The following is a 25000-nucleotide window of genomic DNA, read 5'->3' as shown; positions in this document are numbered from 1 at the left end:
GCTGGAAAAAGCAGCCATCCATCTATAGCAGTACAGAAAATACTGAAAGTTTAGGTTCGCATTCTTCAGTGTATCCTGTTTTTGTGTTCATCAGAAGAAAGAAACTCAAACAGGTGTGGATACTTTTTATTTTTGGGTGAACTGTGCCTTTAAGTTTAGTTATTATAATGCCATCTGCTGTCTGAGCATGCTGTAAATGACTGACCAATCAGAACAGACTAGGGGCCTAGTAATAGAATTGTGAGCAGTGGGAATGGGTTATGGCTGTGTGTGTGTGTTTCTCTGCATGTATGTGTTTGCAGACTGGCGGTGTGTGTTTTTAGCTGAGTGTCGCAGCAGGAGCAGCATCACAGCTGTACTCTATTAATGCTGTATGTACTGCTGTGTGTGTGTGCTGAGCATCGTCACACACTCGCTAGTGCTTGACGGTTCAACAACACCGGCATGCAAAAAAGTAGCTTTTGTTTTTAATTTTTGTCTTGTTTCCAGTTTAATATTCTTATGTCAGGAGCGTTTACCAGACAAGGAAAACATATTGTCTTGTCTTCAGGAATAATTTGTCAAAGTTAAGTGAGTTGTTTTGTGTAAAATAAGCTAAATAAGCCAATGGGGTGAGCAAAACAATTTAGTTTTTGCTTTAAATTATGATTGTTTTGCAGACCTTATTGGCAGATTCTTTTGCTTGGAAAAACTCTCTTTATTTTGACTCATTTCTGAAAACAAGACTTTATTTTTTATCTTCTAGAACAGGTAGGTATAGTGTGCCCACAGTAGGCTTGGGCGGTAATATGGTATACCGCGGGATCTAAAAATAGCAATGGTATCAGTTTCAATACCGTTATACCATCATAAACTAACTGTGGAGTTTTGGTGACTGTTGCTTTAAATTCAAATGAGATCGTTCTCTTTTTAAAAGAGGGCGGAGCTACAGATTCCTGTGTGTCAGCATAGTGGCAGATTCAAAAACAAGACTAATGTTCTTTGCTAATGAGGGAGAGATGGTCACTAGTGGGCGGGGCTTTCCTCCTCTGATGACATCATACAAAGGGAGAATGTCAATCAAAGTGTTTCTGCAGACTGTTTTGATCAAGCCTGATTAGAACAAATACAATTAACACATGTTCACCATTAGAGGCTGGAGATATTCACACACTGCTGACACACAACTGTGTTTAAACCCCTTATAAAAGTGATATTAGCATAACAGGTCCCCTTTAAAAAGAAAGCATATGAACTGTGTGTTATTTCTGTTTTCCAGGCAGGAGATCATGAAGTGGAATGGCTGGGGTTACAGCGACTCAAGATTCCTGTTTAATAAAAAGGGTCAAGCAGAGTTCACAGGCAAACGGTGAGTATGACGCACCAAACAAACATGAGTTAGACCAGATACTTCAATATTCTGTACATCTGCAGCGACTGGGGAATTCCTCACAATCAGTTTAACATAAGACGAATGTTAAAGTGTCCGAGCAGTATGCAACTCCGGGTGTACTCACATTCAGTACAGTTGCCTGAACCGTGCCAAAGAGTGATTGTCCCCATCCCCTCTGCCCTACCTACTGGACACGAGCACGCTTGCATCATCGCTGATGCTCTGTTCAGTGTAACAGGAAGAGAAGCGCTCTCGCTCAGCGCAGTGGAGATTGCTTTAGTTATATCGTTTTGTATTATTTATAGTGGTTTGGGATGCAGTGATGCGCGGTCAAACATTTTGCTGAACAGATCCAGCACTGTTGACGCTCATAATTAATCATAAAAGTCCTCGTGCTGCAGGTATTAGGAGGTTTGCTGAAGGTGCAGCTGTCGTGCAGTGAGGGGTTTGCGTCTTCAATAATCTACAACAGTTTGCGTTCATTGAAAATTAAGATTGATTAATAAATCCATGTGAAACAGTCCCTAAAAGTGATGGCTCATCTTCAGCTTCGGTGAACCGCGCTTTGGCACACCTCTTCTAACCAGGCCAGAGCCAGCCAACTGAACCATGCCTGAGCCCGATTCAGAGCCCTCACTCTAGAGTGGTGGATACATTTCAAGCGTTTTCCATTTATTTTTCTTATTAATTATATACACTCTCTGGCCACTTTATTAGGTACACCTGTCCAACCGTGCGTTAACGCAAATGTCTAATCAGCCAATCACATGGCAGCAACTCAATACATTTAGGCATGTAGACATGGTCAAGACGATCTGCTGCAGTTCAAAGCGAGCATCAGAATGTAGAAGAAAGGGGATTTAAGGGATTTTGAATGTGGCATGGTTGTTGGTGCCATATGGGCTGGTCTGAGTATTTCAGAAACTCCTGATCTACTGAGATTTTCACGCACAACCATCTCTAGGGTTTACAGAGAATGAAAAAGAGGAAATATACAGGGAGCGGCAGTTCTGTGGGCACAAATGCCTTGTTGATGTCAGAGGAGAATGGCCAGACTGGTTCCAGCTGATAGAAAGGCAACAGTAACTCAAATAAGCACTCGTTGCAACCGAGGTCTGCAGAAGAGCATCTGTGAACACATGTCCAACCTTGAGGCGGATGGGCTACAGCAGCAGAAGACCACACCGGGTGCCGCTCCTGTCAGCTAAGAACAGGAAACTGAGGCTACAATTCACACAGGCTCACCAAAACTGGACAATAGAAGATTGGAGAAACGTTGCCTGGTCTGATGAGTCTCCATTTCTGCTATTTCCATGTTATGAAGCATGTTCAGTGTACTTCACTGTAGTCAAATGGCCTCCACAGTCACCATATCTCAATCCAATAGAGCACCTTTGAGATGTGGTGGAGTGGGAGATTGGCATCATGGATGTGCAGCTGATAGCTCTGCAGCAACTGTGTGATGCTATCATGTCAATATGGAGCAAAATCTCTGAGGAATATTTCCAGTAGCTTGTTGAATCTCTGCCATGAAGGATTAAGGCAGTTCTGAAGGCAAAAGGGGGTCCAACCCGGTACTAGTAAGGTGTGCCTATTAAAGTGGCCGGTGAGTGTACATGTATATTTGTTTGTAAAATAGTAATAACATTGAAATTATTTCTAATTATTATTCTCATTGTTTTGTAAATGTTGTAATTTTCCATGGTATAGAAGTTTCTCTTTTTTGCCAAGGCATTTTTCTGTGTGTTGACGCCATCTAGTGTGTGTAATCTGCAGTGCTGTGTCTGGACACGTGTGATCAGGGACGGTCACAATGCTAATGTTGAAAAATGGACACAGTGAACTGCTTAATGACTTGATTTTATTTATATAGCATGAACACAGTTTTAAGCCATGAAATTAGCAGTCGGTGTGTGTTGTGTTCAGGTATCGGTTGAGTGGGCTGATTCTGCCGAGTCTGAAGGACTGGTTTGAAGGGACGTTTGGAGCCAATTTACAGCATAAATCTCCTGCTACTGTGAGTCTCAGCCTGCACTTTTAGAGACGTGTGTGTGTGTGTGTGTGTGTGTGCAAGTCTGATATTGGTGTGTGCGAGTGTGTAATACTGTATGTGTGTTCTGATTTGGTGTGTGTTTTTCTGATATAGTGTGTGTGTGTGTTTTGATATGTTGTGTGTTTGTATAATATGGTGTGTGTTTGTCTGATGTAGTGTGTGTGTGTGTGTGTGTGTTTTGATATGTTGTGTGTTTGTATAATATGGTGTGTGTTTGTCTGATATAGTGTGTGTGTGTGTGTTTTGATATGTTGTGTGTTTGTATAATATGGTGTGTGTTTGTCTGATATAGTGTGTGTGTGTGTGTGTGTGTGTGTGTTTTGATATGGTGTGTGTTTTTGATATGGTGTGTGTTTGTAAAATATGGTGTGTGTTTGTCTGATATATTGTGTGTGTGTGTGTGTTTTGATATGGTGTGTGTTTGTATAATATGTTGTGTGTTTGTCTGATATGGTCTGTGTGTTTTTGATATGGTGTGTGTTTGTATAATATGGTGTGTGTTTGTCTGATATAGTGTGTGTGTGTGTGTGTGTGTGTTTTGATATGGTGTGTGTTTGTATAATATGTTGTGTGTTTGTCTGATATGGTGTGTGTGTTTTTGATATGGTGTGTGTTTGTATAATATGGTGTGTGTTTGTCTGATATATTGTGTGTGTGTGTGTTTTGATATGGTGTGTGTTTGTATAATATGGTGTGTGTTTGTATAATATGTTGTGTGTTTGTCTGATATGGTCTGTGTGTTTTTGATATGGTGTGTGTTTGTATAATATGGTGTGTGTTTGTCTGATATATTGTGTGTGTGTGTTTTGATATGGTGTGTGTTTGTATAATATGTTGTGTGTTTGTCTGATATGGTGTGTGTGTTTTTGATATGGTGTGTGTTTGTATAATATGGTGTGTGTTTGTCTGATATGGTGTGTGTGTGTTTTGATATGGTGTGTGTTTGTATAATATGGTGTGTGTTTGTCTGATATAGTGTGTGTGTGTGTGTGTGTTCTGATATGGTGTGTTTGTATAATATGTTGTGTATTTGTCTGATATGGTGTGTGTGTGTGTGCAGTCGTCTCTGAATGTGAGCGCAGTGTCTCCTCCAAACCTGAATGAAGCGTTCTCTGAGGATCTGAAAGCTGCAGGTCTGCCGGCGTCTCATGATGCGGAGGATCGGGTTTTCCGAGCTCACGGTAAAACACACACACACACACACACAGTTTTTGTTTCACACGCGTGCTCTTATTCATTTTTGCTTTCATTGTATAAAAGTTTACCAAATTTTCAAGCATGCACAGGGGAATTTTACTATGATTTACCCCATTATTATCATTAGGTCATGTGATCATTTTAGGTTTGATTTATTGTTTTAGCTAAAAATCATTAAATTCAAAGTGTTCAATTTGATTTATTTTTGACTTTTATATCTGATATAGTTTGTTTGGGTTATTAATCATTATAATCTTACAGGCTACCTCAAAGATTTAGCACACTAAATCAACCTTTGTTCAATCCCACCTTTATTATTTAGTTTATGGATTCTCATTTGAGTGTGTCTTCTGAAAGTGTCTGTTTTTTTTCCTCCTCAGGTCATTGTCTGCATGAGATCTTCGCTCTGCGGGAGGGCAGGATTGGACGCGTGCCTGACATGGTGGTTTGGCCCAGTGAGTGACTGAAGGCTTAAAGGAACTCATTTTACAAGTTTCCAAGAGTTAAACAGTTGACTTGAACCATTTTTGAATCAATTCAACCGATTTCTTGTTCTGGCAGGGTCACTTTTAGCTTAGCTTAGCATAATGAATGGAATCGGATTAGACCATTAGCATTTCTTAAAAAAAAAAAAAAGAGTTTTGATAGTTTTCCTATTTAAAGCCTATCCTACAAGTACTAAAGTTGACTTGAACCATTTTTGAATCCATTTAACCAATTTATTGTTCTGGCTGTGTTGATTTTAGCTTAGCTTAGCATAATAGATGGAATCTGATAAGACCATTAACGTTTCATAATAAAAAAAAAGTTTGATAAATTTTAAGTGTATCCTATAAGTATCCTACAAGTATTAAGAATTGACTTGAAGACTTTTTTGAAACCATTCAGCTAATTTCCTGTTCTGTCAGTGTCACTTTTAGCTTAGCTTAGCATAATGAATGGAATTGAATTAGACCATTTGCATTTTGTTAAAAAAAGTTTTGCTAATTTTTCTATTTATAGCATATGCTACAAGTACTTACAGTTGACTTGAAATACAATCTTTAAAAGGGAAAATGATCAAAATGCTAATGGTCTAATCCGATTCAATTCATTTTGCTAAGCTAAGCTAAAAGGGACTTCTCCAGAACAAGAAATCAACTGGGTTCAAATTGTTCAAGTCAACTGTTAATACTTTTAGATTAAGTTTAAAATATGAAAATTAATGAGTGAAATGCTAATGATCTAGTTCAATTCATTATGCTAAGCTAAGCTAAAAGTGACCTTACCAGAACCAGGGATTAGCTGAATTATTTAAAATGGATCTAGCTGTATACTTGATAAATGACAAGTATACTTTAATCCTTGTAGGATTTGCTTTAATGCGAAAATTATCAAAACTTTTTTTTATATGAAAATGCTAATGGTCTAAACCGATTCAATTCATTATGCTAAGCTTAGCGACCTTGCCAGAACAAGAAATTGGCTGAATGGATTTAAATCATTAAAACTCTTTGGAATTTTTTGAACAAAATGCTAATGGTCTAATCCAATTCAATTCAATATGCTAAGCTAAGCTAAAAGTGATGCTGCCAGAACAAGAAATCGGTTGAATGAATTGAAAAATGGTTCAAGTCAACTGTTTAACTCTAGGAGACCTGGAAAATGAGCCTTTTACAAAAAAAGAAAATGTGGAGTGTTCCTTTAGGATCCAGCCCACCTAATTAATATACATGAGGAGCTGCTTTAATCAGAGAGAAAGGGGGCGTGTGTCGTCCAGTGTGCTCTCTGATTGGTGGATTCCCGACAGGCTGATTTCAGCATGTCTGATTGATGGCTGAGCTTTGATTAGGAAAGAAGCTCAAGCGGGCAGTAAATCATGTTCATTCATCCAGAACGTTCATTCGTTCGCTTTCTGTCTGATTTCCCTGTAACCTCCACAGCTGGCCCAAATTTCTGTAGCCAAAAAAAAAAAAAACATTTTAAGGGGGCTAATAATATTTACCATAGAATTGTTGAACATTTTGTTTTATTTCAGCCAGGTATTACACCTGTATATTACAACAGTTACTTTTAATTAGAATAATATTGATCACTATTGCTGTTGTAAATTGATTTATGGTTAATAAGGGAATTTTGATGATTTTCCCATTTAAAGCATATTCTATAAGTATCCTACAAGAATAAACAATTGACTTGAACCATTTTTGAATCCATTTAGCCGATTTCTTTTTCTGGTGAGGTCGCTTTTAGCTTGGCATAATGAATTGAATCGTATTAGACCATTTTTCTATTTACAGCACATCGTAAAAGTATCCTACATGTTGACTTGAACCTTTTTTTGAATCCATTTAGCCAATTTCAATTTCTGAAAATATATATCTTTTTAAAACAAAATGTTAATGGTCTAATCCGATTCCATTCATTATGCTAAGCTAAGCTAACAGTGACCTCGTCAGAACAAGAAATTGGCTGAATGGAATTAAGAATGGTTCCAAATGTTTAAAATGTCACAGGAGGGTAAATTACACCTGTATATTACAACAGCTACTTTAACTGAAATAATATTGATCACTATTGCTGTCGTTACTTGATGTTTGATTAATAAGGGAGTTTTGATATTTTTCCTATTTAAAGCATATTCTGGAAGTATCCTACAAGTATTAACAGTTGATTTGTACTACTTTTAAGTCTGTTTAGCCGATTTCTTGTTCTGGCGTGGTCACTTTCTGCTCTGCTTAGCTTAATGAATTAAATTGGATTAGACCATTAGAATTTCGGTATAAAAAAGTTTAGATAATTTAGCAATTTAAAGCATATCTTAAGTATTAACAGTTGACTCAAACCATTTTTGAATCCATTTAGCCCATGTTCTTATTCTGAAAAAAAAGCTTATTTTTTTAAGATGATGCTAATGGTCTAATCCGATTTCATTCATTATGCTAAGCTAAGCTAAAAGTGACCTCGCCAGAACAAGAAATTGGCTGAATGGATTCAAGAATAGTTCCAAACATTTGGAAAAATAATTAAAATGTCACAGGAGGGCACATTACACCTGTATATTACAACAGCTACTTTAACTGGAATAATATTGATCACTATTGCTGTTGTTACTTGATTTTTGATTAATAAGGGAGTTTTGATAATTTTCCCATTTAAAGCATATTCTGAAAGTATATCCCATATTAACAGTTGGCTTGTACTACTTTTATTCCCATTTAGCCGATTTCTTGTCCTGGCGTGGTCACTTTTAGCTCTGCTTAGCATAATGAATTAAATTGGATTAGACCATTAGAATTTCGGTATAAAAAAAGTTTAGATAATTTTGCAATTTAAAGCATATCCTATGAGTATTAACAGTTGACTCAAACCATTTTTGAATCCATTTAGCCCATGTTCTTATTCTGAAAAAAAGACTTCTTTTTTTAAGATGATGCTAATGGTCTAATCCGATTTCATTCATTATGCTAAGCTAAGCTAAAAGTGACCTCGCCAGAACAAGAAATTGGCTGAATGGATTCAAGAATAGTTCCAAACATTTGGAAAAATAATTAAAATGTCACAGGAGGGCACATTACACCTGTATATTACAACAGCTACTTTAACTGGAATAATATTGATCACTATTGCTGTCGTTACTTGATTTTGATTAATAAGGGAGTTTTGATATTTTTCCTATTTAAAGCATATTCTGGAAGCATCCTACAAGTATTAACAGTTGATTTGTACTACTTTTAAGTCCGTTTAGCCGATTTCTTGTCCTGGCGTGGTCACTTTTAGCTCTGCTTAGCATAATGAATTAAATTGGATTAGACCATTAGAATTTCGGTATAAAAAAGTTTAGATAATTTTGCAATTTAAAGCATATCTTAAGTATTAACAGTTGACTTAAACCATTTTTGAATCCATTTAGCCCATGTTCTTATTCTAAAAAAAAACCCTTCTTTTTTTAAGATGATGCTAATGGTCTAATCCGATTTCATTCATTATGCTAAGCTAAGCTAAAAGTGACCTCGCCAGAACAAGAAATCGGCTGAATGGATTTAAGAATAGTTTTAAACATTCGGAAAAAGAATTGATATTTCACAAATTGGTAAATCACACCTGTTTATTACAACAGTTACTTTTTATTGGAATAATATTGATCACTTGCTGTCATACTTGATTTTTGATTATTAAGGGAGTTTTGATATTTTTCCTATTTAAAGCATATTCTGTAAGTATCCTACAAGTATTAACAGTTGACTTTAAGTATTTCTAAGCCATTTAGCCAATTTCTTGTTCTGACTCACTTTTAGCTTAGCTTAGCATAATGAATTGAATCGGATTAGACCATTAGCATTTTATATATATATATATATAAAAGTTTTTCAATGTTGCTGTTTAAAGCATATTCCGTAAGTATTCTTCAAGTATTAACAATTGACTTGAACCATTTTAAAATTTATTTAGCCGATTTCTTGTCATGATTTTTTTTTTTAACTAAACGCTAATGGTCTAATCCGATTTCATTCATTATGCTAAGCTAAGCTAAAAGTGACCTCACCAGAACAAGAAATCAGTTATAAATAAGTGTGTTCTAACTGCTGTTGTTTATTATTATTATTCAGGCTGTCACAGTGATGTGGAGAAGATTGTGGATCTGGCCTGCAAACACAACGTCTGCTTGATTCCCTATGGAGGCAAGTAAAGCATCAGCAAGTTATGCAGTTTACATCATCAAAACAGCATCACATATCTTCCGAATGGAGTTTGCTGCATGTTTATAATTTTAATAAACGAATGGCATGTTTTTTTCCATATTTTAAACAAACATTAATAGCATTTTTAACACAAATGAATGAGCAAAATAAAAATATATTTACTGTTAGAGACAAAAACTGCTTAAAGACTAGGTCTCCTAAAATATTACTCATCGCACCTTTTTTTTTTCTTTACACCTTAAAAATCATAAATGCATAAAATGGTCATATTTGTATTAAAGGGATTTCCCAAGGCTCATTTAATGTTGGAGACTGAAGCGACAATGCAGATAATAAATTACGTTTTATTATTTTTTTTACGTTTTTATCATCTTATTTCGCAATAATATTCAGCAAAGTGTCACCAGGAAAAACTTTAGAATTTTTATTACGTATTATTAACCTTAAAAATCATATCTATTAATGAAATTTTGAAGTTTTCTTGGCATGAAAATAGTTGTTGCTGACATGCCATATAATCAAAATTCATCATCATCATCATCATTTTACCATATTTTTTCTGTGTTTTTAATCAAATAAATGCAGCTCCTGGAAACAAAATGATCATTTACAGCAGAGAAAATAAGTATTGAATATGTCACCATTTTTCTCAGAAAAGACTGACTTGACATTTTCCCCCCGTTATTAGTAACAACAAATTAAATCCATAAATATATACAAAGAAAACAAATCCAGATTAAATTATGTATAATAAAATGAAATAACGGAAGGAAAAAGTATCGAACACATGAAGAAAGGGAGGTGTAGTTCAGCAGTGACAGCCCAGACAGCAGCTGAAATCTCTCAGTAGTTCTTCAGCAACCCTCTGCTCTTCCTCAGTATAAATAAATATCAGCTGCTTCAGTCCAACATCTACATTAGCAGGAGGATGAAGATGAGACCAGGGTGGACATTTCAGCAAGACAATGATCCAAAACACAGACAAGGAGACTCTCAGATGCTTTCAGAGAAAGAAATTCAAGCTGTAGAATGGCCCAGCCAATCACCTGAACCGAATCCAATAGAGAATACAAAGTAAAGCTCAGATTTGATAGACGAGACCCACAGAAGCATCAAGATTTTAACACTGTTGAAGTCTGTGAGAAACTCACACCTGAGCAATGCATGTGACTTCATTCTCTATATGAGATGAGTCTTTAAGCTGCAGCACCAGATAAGTGTTTGTATAAAGTATTACACACTTCAGGAGTTCAGTGCTTTCTCCTTATCATTCCAGTGTTGTTACACACAACTCATTTCCTCAAGGATTTTGTTAATGAACTTATTCTTGTAATTAATGAAGTCTCTTAGAGCTTTCGCATTATGGAAGTTACCTGTATTTGGCATCTTGTGAATGTCTCCCATTTTGTTTTTGTTTTCATTAGAATTTTAATTCTTTTTGGATCTTCCTGATTGTTTCTGATGCCTCTAATTGCAATTTACAAAAGCACAATATAAAAAAGGGTACACCATTTTAAACCCTCTCAGATGTTCATTCCAGCAGTGGACACTTGATGTAACGGGATCATTGATGGATTACAAATTTGGACTGGATCACTGCCTACATCTCTTATATATTGTGTGATGTGTTCAGGTGGTACGAGTGTTTCCAGTGCTCTAGAGTGCCCTCGTGAGGAGACGCGCTGCATTGTTTCTTTAGACACGTCTCAGATGGTGAGTGGACAGACATACACATAGACACACACACATAGCACATGTGCACACTCACACACACTCTTACAAACATAAGCTCTCTCTCTCACACACACACGGCTCACATACATGCAAATACACACACCCATGCTCACACACACACACTTTCTATTACACACAAACATGTTCACACACACGGTCACACATACACATGCTTTCTCTCTCTCTCTCTCACACACACACACACACACACACACACACACACACACTGACCTCTCTGTGTCCTGTTGGGCTGAGCTCAGTTATGTGTGGGCTGAGTGTAACAGCAGTGAATCAGTTTGACATGTGCTTTGAAGCAGACCTGAACACACACACACACACGCACACGCTTTAATCAAATCCCTCAGCTTTCGTTCGCGCACATCACCGTCACTGTAACCTTCTGTGCACATGTTCATATTCTCTGTGGTTTTCTAGTTTATCTGCTGCGTCTTACATTACAGCACATCCTGTGTGTTTTCATCTGTTTTAAAATGCAAAACTCACAACATTGATGCACTTTTAAAGCTGCCATATATATGTAATATGTTTAAATTATTATATTTATATCTAGAAGGTATGTATGTGGCTTATGTAGGTGCAGGAATTCTCCAGGAAGGGTTTTATGCGCTCATTTACTGACCTACACAGCAGCCCTTGAATGGAATGCCTAATGCTTTTGACCATATTTGGAATGGTCGTTAATGTAAACGATGAGCTGTGCTCTGATTGGCTTTCACGCCGCAGCTGGTTTCAATGTTTAAAATTTAAAATGATTGTAAAATTCAATCAATATTGTCAAAAGCTTGAAATAAGTGTAGAAATATTATATTAATGATAAACACACATACATAGAAACGAAACCATGTAAAACAATTTGGTTGCATAGATGTGTAAATTCAAACATAATAGTTTTAAAAAACTCACCTCTAATAACTGATTTATTTTCTCTTTGTCATGATGACAGTAAATAATATTAGACTAGATATTCTTCAAGACACTTCTATACAGCTTAAAGAGACATTTAAAGGCTTAACTAGGTTAATTAGGTTAACTAGGCAGGTTAGGGTAATTAGGCAAGTTATTGTATAATGATGGTTTGTTCTGTAGACTATCTAAAAAAAATGAATGGCTTAAAAGGGCTAATTTAATAATATTGTCCCTAAAATGGTGTTTAGAAAATTTAAAACTGCTTTTATTCTAGCCGAAATAAAACAAATAAGACTTTCTCCAGAAGAAAAAATATTATCAGACATACTGTGAAAATTTCCTTGCTCTGTTAAACATCATCTGGGAAATATTTAAAAAAGAAAAACAAATATAAATATATGTATGTGTGTTAGTATATTTCTTTGTACAGTATGTATTTAATGTATTGTGTGTGTGTTTATACACATTTACATAAATATACACAATACACACATGTATATATTATGTAAATACAAGCGTTTGGATGTGATTAATCCTTTGACGGCACTAAATAAACAGTGTAACAAATAAGAAATTGTAAGCATTTCTTATTATGTATTATTAATACCTCACTCAGAAACAAACATTTGCTGTCAGCTGGGAAAGATTTGTAATATTTAATATTTAGTTATTAATCTTCATTTTTTTTATCATTATTTGTTCAGAACCGAATCTTGTGGATCGATGAGAAGAATCTGACGGCTCATGTGGAGGCAGGAATCATCGGTCAGGATCTGGAGAGACAGGTGAGTGATTTCACAAACAGGAAGGCCAAAAACTATTAATCAATTTATCGTTAATCAACTATTGATCATGGGAATTCATGGAAACTGATATTGTTAATGTGTGAGTGGTTTATTTTTCAAAAACAAAAATTTTAATAAAACAATTCTGAATAATATCTCATAAAATGAAATTATCAGGGCGACGCTGTGGCGCAGTAGGTAGTGCTGTTGCCTCACAGCAAGAAGGTCGCTGGTTCAAGCCTCGGCTGGGTCAGTTGGCGTTTCTGTGTGGAGTTCCCTGCTGAAAAAACAGCTTAAACCAGCCCATGTTGGTTAGCTGGTTTTAGCTAGTCTACCAGCCTAGTTTTAGAGGGGTTTTGGCCATTTCCAGGCTGGTTTCCAGCCATTTCCAGCCTGGTCGTAGCTGGTCGGGCTGGAAGATGACCAGCTAAAACCAGCTTGACCAGCCTAACCAGGCTGGGAGCCCAGCCAAAACCAGCTATGTCCAGCTTAACCCAGGCTGGTCAAGGTGGTTTTAGCTGGTTTTAGCTGGTTTTAGCTGGTCATTTTCCAGCCAGACAACCAGCTAAGACCAGGCTGGAAATGGCTGGAAACCAGCCTGGAAATGGCCAAAACCCCTCTAAAACCAGCCTGGTCAACCAGCTAAAACCAGACCAAACCATGTTCTCCCTGCGTTTGCGTGGGTTTCCTTGGCTGCTCCGATTTCCCCCACAGTCCAAACACATGCGGTTCAGGTGACGAGGGTAGGCTAAATTGTCCGTAGTGTATCAGTGTGAGTGAGTGTGTATGGCTGGAAGGGCATCCGCTAAGTAAAAAACGTGTACTGGATTGGTTGGCGGTTCATTCCGCTGTGGCGAACCCGGATTAATAAAGGGACTAAGCCGAAAAGAAAATGAATGAATGAATGAATGAACTCAAATCATCTTTAAAAATAATGTTTGTTTGTGTATTCAGAGATATTTTGTCATGAAAATATGAGCTTAAAGACTCCCATTAAGGCTTTTTTGAGTGTCTCTGCCTCGTGAATACATTCAGCTTATCAATAATCATCAAATAATCAAGTCTAATCTTCATCTTTGTGTGTGTTTCCTCTACTAAGTTAATCAACGTTAGCATGAAGCATCTGTTTTCTGTATTATTTGTCATTTCAGTAATAATAAAACACATTTAGTGTGTGTCTCTGCGTTCTGCTCAACTCGGTTACATCGGTTATAAAAGGCAGAACAACCTGATAGAGAAAGCATGTGACTTGCTCCAGGTGACGTCACTTCCTGTGGCGGGAAAACTCTGGAAGGCTCTGAGGCGTGTCGTTATTCTTCTCTCATTAACTTGTGTAAAATGTTTCAGATTCACCAATACTAGATTAATAATGTGTCGACTCTGTTACTGTCATATTTCAGTCAACTCTGTTTTTAAACACACTGTTATGATGAAAATAGATGAAATAGTGTGTTGGACCCGCCATGTGGAGTCTGCTTTGAGGTTAGCATCTGCAGCTAAAGCTAAAATGCTGGAACATGTCGACTCTGTTAGTGCTTCATAAAGATTAACGAGAAGCAACATTTAATAACAGAAACAATGCTGGAAATGTAGCCGCAATTCTGGAACGAGTCGCATATAAAACATGCTAACGACCTTTTATACGCTTATACTGACACACACACACACACACACACACACACACACACACACACACCAGATGGTCCCATCAAGCTAATGTCGAAAAATGGCCCTGGTGCCACTGGTGTGCTGTAGTATCGTGTGTGTGTGTGTGTGTGATGCATCACAAACGTTCAGGCCATCAGTTTGTGTGTGTGTGTGTGTTTGTGTACGCATTCTTGAGTGTATGTATGCTAATGCGCGTATGTGTGTACGCTTGCGTGTGTGCGCACATTTTGGCTGTTTGTTTGTGTGTATGCTTGTGTGTGTGTGTGTTATTGCATGCTTGGAAAATGAATGAATGTTAATATATTTGAAAGTGTGTGTGTGCGTGTGTGTGTGTTAGTGTGCACGTGTGCGCGCATTTTTGGCTGTTTGTTGGTGTGCATTCTTAAGTGTGTGTGATAGTGCTTGCTTGTGTGCGTGCATGCATGTTTGTTTGTGTGTGCGTGTGTATGATTGTATGTGTGTGTGCATGATTGTATGTGTGCGTGCTCTTGTCTGTGTGTGCAGTCTTCATTGTGTGTATGTGTGAGCATGTTTTTGTGTATGTGTGTGTGCATGGTTGTGTGTTCTTGTGTGTGTGCTTTTGTGTCTGTGTGTGTGTGTGTGTGTGTATTTGTATGTGTGCGTGATGCAGGACAGATGGTGGACCATTAAAGTGTGTGTTTGTGTTTCCCTGGGGTTGTCTTATTAAAATTTCCCATTGTGTGTGTGTGTGTGTGTGTGTGTGTGTGCGTGCGTGCGTGCGTGCGTGCGTGCGTGCGTGCGTGCGTGCGTGCGTGCGTGCGTGCGTGCGTGCGTGCGTGCGTGCGTGCGTGCGTGCGTGTGCGCGCAGTCTTGAGTGTATGTATGGTAATGCGCGTATGTGTGTACGCTTGTGTGTGCACATTTTTGACTGTTATTTTTGCTAGTGCTTGTGTGTGTGTTAACGTGTGTGTGTGCTTTTGTGTGTGTGTGTGTGTGTGTGTGCTTTTGTGTGTGTGTGTGTGTGTGTGTGTATTTGTATGTGTGCGTGATGCAGGACAGATGGTGGACAATTAAAGTGTGTGTTTGTGTTTCCCTGGGGTTGTCTCCCGCTGTGTGTGTGTGTGTGTGTTTTTCTCTCTGGCTGATCAATAAACCCATCAGCTCTCACACACACAGGTATACGATGCTCACACACACATACACACACACACACACTGAAGCGTGCTCACACATTATTGATTGTAAACCGATATCGTCACGCTCCTGCTGATTGGTCGATGCAGTGATTCAGATGTGCTAAAATACCTGATATTGTAACGAGTGTGTGTGTGTGTGTGTGTAATGTTCAACATCTGTTCAGCATCTGGTGTGTGGGTCAAAGAGGAGACGTCCTATTTTACTGTCCGCATCAATGTACTTCTTTAAAAGGGGATTTATTAGCACACATGAAAGCAAAGACGTAAATCTGCTGGTCAATTCTGGAAAAGATGTTAAAAATACAAGTAGAAGGACGTCTGACATGACGTTTCATTCATTCATTCATTTTCCTTCACCTTAGTTCCTTTGTTTATCAGGCGTCGCCACAGGGGAATGAACCGCCAACAATTCCAGCATATGTTTTTGCACACTGATGGCCTTCCAGTACTGGGAAACACCCATAAACTTATTCACACACACACACAGACATAATATACTGATTATACTATACAATATACTGACCAGTGGTGTAGTCCTTGATATACTCACGTATACTCAGTATGCCTACTTTTTTCCACGAGCTGTTTGGGTATTACGACTTCTGAGGATCATACCCTCAGTATACTCACTTGTTTTGGTGATTAAACGTCCCTAATTTATGTGTATTCGCATCTCCTTTAATGGTATACCAAATGTTTTTAACTCACATCTTAATTTGTTGCAGTGGGTGCATTTTTGTTTAACTTGCGCCATTCCTCGCCCCCTGACGACCGCAGCAACTTATATATATATATATATATACATATAGCTCATAAATTAAAGAAACATTGACATTCGTCGTTCGGGTGGGTAATAGTACAACACCTTTTTTTTAGGACTACACCACTGATACTGACGCCTGTTTTTCTAGGCTTTATTGGTAATTATGGTCAGGAATGTTGGACCATTATTGCCTGTTTAGCTCATAAGTAGAGGACAGAAACCAGCCAGACAGTAATATGCCAACTGTGGATCAGACTAAATCTAAATAAAACATCGGTATTTTTAGTAAGTGTACTCTTTTATTTTGCTTTTATTCTTGTCTTAATAAAACATATATTTGTAGAGCAACACATGTTCTCCTCTTATTAATATTTTAATAAACTTTAATAGGTGAAACTGTCTGAGATATGAACAAAAACAAGTGATGCATCAAAGTTTGATTAAAAAAAAGTCTTGATTGGTAATAAAAATGCTCATAATTTATTAAAACAATAAAGATAATTAGTTTAAAAATATTGAATATTAGTTATATGACGTAGTTCCGGAAACGTTCTACTTCTCTGTTTATCCGTCTGATTTTATGCTCAGTTTCTTTTGACCTCCCCCTGTCGTTTTAAAGAATATCACAACGGCGAACGCGGCGAGTATAAAAGCCTCAGGTGCGTGCGATGTCAGCGGAGATGCGTGATGCGGCGCCAGGCGAAAGTATAAATCCAGCTTTAGAATGAGAAGTGAAAGCAGGAGACGTGGTGCGTTTCAGGACAGGGATTATATTCAATTTAACATGGAGGGAGGATGGTACATTTCCATACACAAACACACACTGTTTGTCGGCAGTGCTCGTGCGGTCACTGATCCATCGATGTAGAAAAGTGATGTAAATTACAATTTTCGTAATCTAAAAAATATTTGCATACTGACCAGCGGGAAAACTCCCCATCATAGATATATATGTATATATAATCTGGCTCTGGATGGTGGCCAGTCCTCCACTGCACTTTGTTCCCACATTCATTTCAAAGGAGCGCTACCCTGTACTAAGATGGCGGCTCAATTGACTCAATCCTTCAAAGGGACAACATAGGCGGCATCTAATGTAAATATCTATGTGTTGCAAGTAAATATGACCCTAGATTGACTCCATATCAGCCATTTCCTTATGCAGTATCTTTAAGCAGGAGAAAACTAACACTGGATCTTTATCTCCGACCTGATTTCACCAAGTAGGACATGATCCTGGATTAACATCTGTGTTGATCTTGGAACAATATTCCAATCAGCCAATCAAAATTAAGGCATATGTTTACAGTTTATGTTAAGGTTTGTGCACTTCTACATGAGTGTTATCCAACTATTATCTATTATTCCCCTCTGATTTTGGAAATCAAATGGGAGTAGATGTTAATCCCGGATCACATCGTACTTGGCAAACTCATGCCAATATATATATGCTATATCACTATATACAGTGTCATCGTTGCAGGAGTTGTGTGCACGCGTGCTCTATCTGCTCTTCTGAGGTGTTTGTGTGTGTGTGTGTGCAGCTGAATGAGCGAGGCTACTGTACGGGTCATGAGCCAGACTCTATGGAGTTCAGTTCTCTGGGCGGCTGGGTGGCCACACGGGCATCAGGCATGAAGAAGAACATCTACGGCAACATAGAGGACCTGGTACAACTACACACACACACACACACAAAGAGACACTTACATACACACACACACTCACATCAACACTTGCACAGACACCTACGCACACAGACATACACAAAAACACACCTACAGACACATCTAAACACACATACACAAAAATACTCACACGCATCAACACACACTGACCAATATACACAGACACACAAACATAATCGCACATAAACACACAACGGCACAGAAACTTAGTCACAAAAACACAACAATGAACACTCAAACTAACAAACATAAATAACTCAAACACACTCAGACACAGCGGGACAGATTCACAGGCAAACACACACACACAAAAATACTAATGTGCGAACAAATACACTCAAACAAACACACATATAGATGCACAAAAATACTCACACGCAGACACAAACGCATACATAAATACACTCAAACACACACACACACACTGATAAATACACACACTCAAACAAACAAACAAACACATATTCATGCATATAAACGCACACCAACACACAGTCTAACACAGCTCACATTCAGTTACTAATGTTCAGTGTGTGTGTGTGTGTGTGTGCGCGCAGGTAGTACATATAAAGATGGTGACCCCTAGAGGAGTGATTGAGAAGAGCTGCCTGGGGCCCCGCATGTCCACCGGCCCCGACATCCACCACTTCATCATGGGCTCTGAGGGTAAACACGACAACTTCACCACAAAATAAACAACAACAACAACATTTCTTATTATGTAAACAGTTAAATAGCTAAATTGAGTGTTTTTGACCCTAAATCAGAAGAGGTTGGGAGAGTTTGACTTGTATTTCACTGCAGACAATACAACAGACATAATTGAATAGATTCCTCATGAGTTGTATTGGGGTTCTTATCAAAATAAACACGTAAATACAGACGTAAAATACAGTAAAACAGCCTAAATCTGTTGAAACGGGTCGATCTGATGGCGGTTGAATTTGCAGCTGGATATTATTGGGGGATCACTGACAGAAACAGTGAACGGCTCCACCAGAGCGCGTCTGAAGCTCATATGCTGGTTTATTTTAGATTCTATGGCAGAAATTGAGCCTCGCTATAGATCCTCCTGTATGGGTGCGCATCCGTTATAAAACACTCACAGGACATTCATTTGGACAACTATATATATATATATATACATACATATATACATACATATATACATATATATACATATATATATAAATATATATATATATATATATATATATATATATAAATATATACATATACATACATTATCAGGTGTGTGTGTATATATATATATATATATATATATATATATATATATATATGTATATATATAATTTGGATAACGGATATATTAAATAGTTCACTCAAAAATACACAATGACAGACTTTCACTTCACGCATAGCTTGTGAATGAACACACTTAAGTATACTATTTTTGCGGCGAGTTTGAAGTACTCAATCAGAGAACAGGAGAAAGTGCATTACTTCGATCATTTAAATATAGCATATTAATAATGAAATCCAAAAATAATACTATAGTATTGAGCGTTAATTTAATTTGTCGGCCCACCTACAGCATTGCTGAGGCCCACCGGTTGGGAATCCATGACTTAAAAGACGTTTAAAGACTGAAGACACCATATGATGAAGTGTTTCCGGTGTCATTTTGTCTCATTCTTCCTGCAAACAAGTCTTAAGATGGGCAACAGTACAAGGTCTTCATTGTCAAATTTTGCACTTCAAAACTCTGCATAAACACATTCTCTAATGGAGACAGGTCGGGACTGCAGGCAGGCCAGTCAAGTTCCTTTTCCTCTGCAGGCAGGACTGTAATGTGTGTCAGACTGTGGTTTTGCATCGTCTTGTTGAAATATGCATAGGAGTCCCTGGAAAAGAAAGCAGCATATTGTACTCAAGAATCTCTCTGTGCTTTTCAGCGTTAATAGTGACATCACAGGAGTGCAAGTCACCTTTGCCAAAGGCACTGACACCACCGCATACATGCTTTTAGACAGGAAACAGTCTGGATGATCCTTTTTCTCTTTAGTCTGGAGCACACGACGTACATTTCCCCCAAAAAATACCTGAAATGCTGATTCTTCTGAGCACAGTACACATTTCCACTGTGGGATGGTCCATCCCGGATGCCTCCGAGCCCAGAGAAGTTTCTTCTGGACACTGTTAACATAGGGCTTCCTTTTGGCACGGTACAGTTTTCACTGGCATTTGTGGATGTAATAACATATTGTGGTACTATACAAAGGTTTACTGCAGTACTCCTGAGCCCATGTGATGATCTGGCTTATAGATGAATGAGGATTCTTGATGCAGCGCCCCCTAAGGGATCGGAGATCACGCTTGTTCAGATTCCTTCAATCTTTTAAGGATGTTCTGCACTATTGAAGGTGAAATATCCAAATGTCTTCCTCTCTTTCTTTGAGGAACGCTGTATTTAATAATTTCAATACAGTTTAGCTAATTACTAGCCCTAAACTGCTCCTGTCACAACTGTTTTTGAAATGTGTTGCAAGTCAGAATGACAGGAAAGGATGTATATTTACAAATGAGACGTGTTCATATTGTCTACGATGAAATACAAGACAAAGTCAATAAGGAAATCACTACTTTTATTTACGTTTTCCATACTGTCCCAACTATTCTGATTTGGGCTTGTACATTTGGAAAAAAACGTGATCTTAAATATGTGAATTATTTCAGCACTATTGAATAGTGAACAATATTTATCCAGTCTTCAAGCTTAGGCACAACTGCTAGAAGTGATGAAAGTGAGCCGTAAATGTTGTGTAAAGCAGTTCCTTTATGGCTCATGTGAGTTCTTAGCGGGCGGAGGGATATTTCCAGGATTAATCTGCGTGAATTAAACATTCATGAGCGCATTAGGAGGCACATCTGGTGTGTGTCATGGCTCTGTAATGTCAGCGATGCTCGTTTTCAGTTCAGATGAGTTTAACGGTGGTCAGGAGATCTGATCTCAGAACTGTAAGACTGTGTGTTTGATGGTGAGCTGCCTTACTGGCGCACTTAAAGGAGTATACAGGGATACATGCGGATGACGGGAGATCTGTTGCCATAATGCATGGAAGCAAACACAGAGACCCGCAGACAGAGAAACACCTGTGTTTGCTCAGGTGTCAGAGGTCAGACTGCGGCGTCTGTGTGTGTCGTTTTATGCTGACAGAAAACACAACCTGTCTGCTTCCTGAAGGAAATCTGAGCTCATGCGGAAATAAACACTCAGTCCTGTAGAGTGTGTTTGCGTACATTTGTGTGTGTGTGTGTTTGCCTGTGTTTCTGTTTGTGTGTGTGTTTGGGTGCATTTGTGTGTGCGCATTTGTGTGCATGTGTTTGCATGTGTGTGTTTGTGCACATGAATGTGCATCTGTCTGTGGACGTGTTTGAGTACATTTGTGTGTGTTTGTTTGTGTACGTTTGTGCGTGTGTTTGTGTTTGCATGTTTGTGTATGCTTGTGAGCCTGTTGGTGTGTGTGGACACGTGAGTGTTTGTGCATGGGTATTAGTGAGTGTGTATGTTTGCGTGTATGTGTGGGTGGGTGTGTGCGTGTGTGTGTGTGTGTGTGTGTGTGTGTGTGTGTGGTTGTTAAATCATTTAACAGGTGTTCAGGACTGTTCAGATCCTTCATAGTTCTGTCTGTGTGTTCAGCTGGAACTGAATCAGCTCCTCTGAACGGCTTGTTGTGGTCCGGAATGATCTCATGATTCTCGTCTCTTCACACTCATATGCTAATTGTGTGTGTTTCTCCTCAGGAACTCTGGGAGTGGTGACTGAGGTCACGATGAAGATTCGACCCATTCCTGAGTACCAGAAGTACGGCTCGGTGGTGTTCCCCAACTTCCAGCAGGGTGTGGCATGTCTGAGAGAGGTGGCCCGACAGGTCAGCACTGCACCACACACACACACACACACACACACACACACACACACACACACACACACACACACACACACACACACTCTAGTGATATTCAGTAGAGCAAATGTGTCACACTCTGGGCCAGTTGCATAAACGCATTACATGGTGCTCTGGAATACTTGATTCTGATTGGTCAAATTACGACATTACCAGATATGATATCCCAGATACACACACACACACACACACACAATGTAAAAAATAACAGTAAAAATCACTGGATGAAATAATGTGTGTTAAAGTTACTTTGACTTAATGAAAAAGTGTTATGGTAACTAATAAACTGATTATTTTAAGCAGAACTCAAACCAAATAGGTTATAAATGAATTGATTCCCTTTGTTGTGTTCACTTTACGTTCATTTTTTTTATCGAATCTATCAAATGATTCACTGATTCATTTGATTCATTCCTTTCCAACGTTCATGGAAGATATCTTTTGTCGTCACATAAATGTTTGGTTAGTTAAATGTTAGACCCATGAATGCTTAGTCCCGTTTGCTAGAGTTGCTATGTTCGTTTGGACAGTTTATTAATATGAACACATTATTTGACTCATTACTTTCATATACAATAGATAAAGAAAATAATATATATATATATATATATATCTTATAGGTGGACATAGATTAAAAAAAAATTAATCTAGATTATCCTCACTGTAATCTAGGAATTAATCTAGATTAATCTAGATTAAAATGGCTCATTTGAATTCTGCCGAAGGCATTCAGAATATGTGTGCTACCCAAATAATAATTCTTTGAGAACTAGTTTCTCAAGCCAGGTGGCGCATTAGACCAGGGGCTCATCTCCTGTTTCCAAACTGCATCTCAATCTGAATTTGAGTGTAATTTTTGCCATACTGTAGGCAACAATAAATACTAGCTTAGCAATAATAGTATTGTAGATTAGTTTAGAAGTGCAGGAGATCATCGTTATACATGTCTGTGTATTGCCATGTCTCTGTCTGAGCAAGTTTATTTGATTATTATTATTTTGTTTCAGAGATGTGCTCCAGCATCTATTCGGCTAATGGACAACGAGCAGTTTCAGTTCGGTGAGTTTCTTATCTTTCCTTCAGGTTATAATAGTTTTGCATTTTAATTTAGTTTTTATTTCATTAGTATTTTAAAATTTTGCTGTACATTTTTTGCTATTCATTCAGTGTAACAGACTGATGTGTGTGGCGCCATCTACTGGTATTTTATATAATGCTGCAGGCCAGATTTTTTTCACCACAGAATAAGTGCTAATTAATTCTGAAAATAATTGTTTATTTTTGTCCAATATTTTATTATTTCAGTTCGTTTTTCAGTGACTGCTGTTAGTTTAGTTTATTCTTAGATTTTCGTTTATTGTGAATTAAAAATGTAATCTCAGTTAAAACATTTTTTGAACAATAGTTTGTCTTCGTCTTCATTGACTAAAATAAGTCTCGCAGTCTCTCTCGTAAGTATTTATTCTGTACAACAGACTGATGTGTTTTGTGCCATATAAAAGTCACAGGTCAGAATTTACGAACAGAATGAGTGCTTATTAATTCTGAAAACACGTTTATTTTTGTTAATTATTATATTATTTTAGTTCATTTTTCATTGCTGTTAGTTTCATTCAACTTTAGTTTCTCATTTATTGTGAATTTTTAATTTTATTTCAGTTAATGAAAATATTTTTGACCAATAGTTTGTCTTTGATTTTAGTCGACTAAAATAAGTCTTGCAGTCTCTTTCACTAGTATTTATTCAGTCTAAAAAAACTGAAGTGTTTAGCGCCATCTACTGGTACTTTTATAAACTGCTGCATGTCAGAATTTACGCAGCAGAATGAATGCTTATTAATTCTGAAAACAATTGTTTATTTTTGTGAATTATAATATTATTTCAGTTTGTTTTTCAGTGACTAGTTAGTTCCATTTAGTTTTAGTTTTTCATTTACTGTGAATTAAAATTTTTAATTCAGTTAATAAAAATATTTGAGCAATAGTTTTTAGTTGACTAAAATACATCTCGCAGTCTCTCTCACTAGATTTTATTCAGTGTAACAGACTGATGTGTTGGCCCCATCTACTGGTAATTTTGTAAACAGCCGGAAGTCAGATTTTATGCAACAGAATGAGAACTTAATAATTCTGAAAGCAGTTATTTATTATTGTTTGTTATTATATTACTTTAGTTAGTTTTTCAGTTACTGTTATTTTCGTTTAGTTTTAAATAGTTTGTCTTAGTTTCTATTTGACTAAAATAAGTCTCACGGTCTCTCTCACTGGTATTCATTCAGTGTAACAGACTGATGTGTTTGGTGCCATCTACTGGTTGTTTTATATACAGTCACAGGCCAGATTTTACACCACAGAATGAGAGCTTAATAACTCTGAAAACAGTAGTTTATTTTCGTCCATTATTATATTATTTCAGTTTGTTTTTCAGTGGCTGTTAGTTTAGTCTCGTTTTAGTTTTTCATTTATTTTGAGTTGAAAATTTTATTTCAGTTAACAAAAATATTTATTGACCAATAGTTTGTCTTAACTGAAATAAGTCTCGCAGTCGCTCTCAATATTATTTATTCAGTCTAACAGACTGATGTGTTTGGGGCCCTCTACTGGTATTTATATATATATATATATATATATATATATATATATATATATATATATATATATATATATATATATATATACATACAGAATGAGTGCTTATTAATTCTGAAAACATTTGTTTGTTTTTTTTGCTGATTGTTATATTATTTCAGTTTGTTTTACATTTATTGTGAATATTTTATTCGTTTTAGTTAACGAAAATATTTTTCTCTTAGATTTCGTTGACTAAAATAAGCCTCGCAGTCTCTTGCACTAGTATTTATTCAGTCCAACAGAGATCACTGATCCACATCTGCCTAAAGCAAGTCCACATATTACTCCCACAGACATCCTAAACACAGAGTAAGAAGTCTTATGGTGAATTGTTGTTGTGGATATGCTATGTTGTTTTTTCCAGAGAGTTACAGAATCATAACTCAATGCTGTGAATAGTTTTGCTTCTGAATT

At 37.3% G+C, this 25000-nt stretch overlaps 1 protein-coding gene across 1 annotated transcript in view; it reads left to right on the top strand.

The window, feature by feature from the left end:
* agps (alkylglycerone phosphate synthase) overlaps positions 1-25000 on the top strand; it is a 64776-nt gene that overhangs the window by 11238 nt on the left and 28538 nt on the right. Inside the window, exons 3-13 of the mRNA XM_056464812.1 lie at positions 1259-1348; positions 3299-3389; positions 4486-4606; positions 5003-5077; positions 9212-9283; positions 10938-11017; positions 12670-12750; positions 17883-18008; positions 18584-18692; positions 21792-21919; positions 22963-23014. Coding sequence (XP_056320787.1) covers positions 1259-1348; positions 3299-3389; positions 4486-4606; positions 5003-5077; positions 9212-9283; positions 10938-11017; positions 12670-12750; positions 17883-18008; positions 18584-18692; positions 21792-21919; positions 22963-23014 — 1025 coding nt within the window. The remainder of the gene's footprint in view (positions 1-1258; positions 1349-3298; positions 3390-4485; positions 4607-5002; positions 5078-9211; positions 9284-10937; positions 11018-12669; positions 12751-17882; positions 18009-18583; positions 18693-21791; positions 21920-22962; positions 23015-25000) is intronic.

This window comes from Danio aesculapii, chromosome 9 (genome assembly GCF_903798145.1).
Source record: "Danio aesculapii chromosome 9, fDanAes4.1, whole genome shotgun sequence".
NCBI lineage: Eukaryota > Metazoa > Chordata > Actinopteri > Cypriniformes > Danionidae > Danio > Danio aesculapii.
This window is presented reverse-complemented; position numbering and strand designations above follow the sequence as displayed.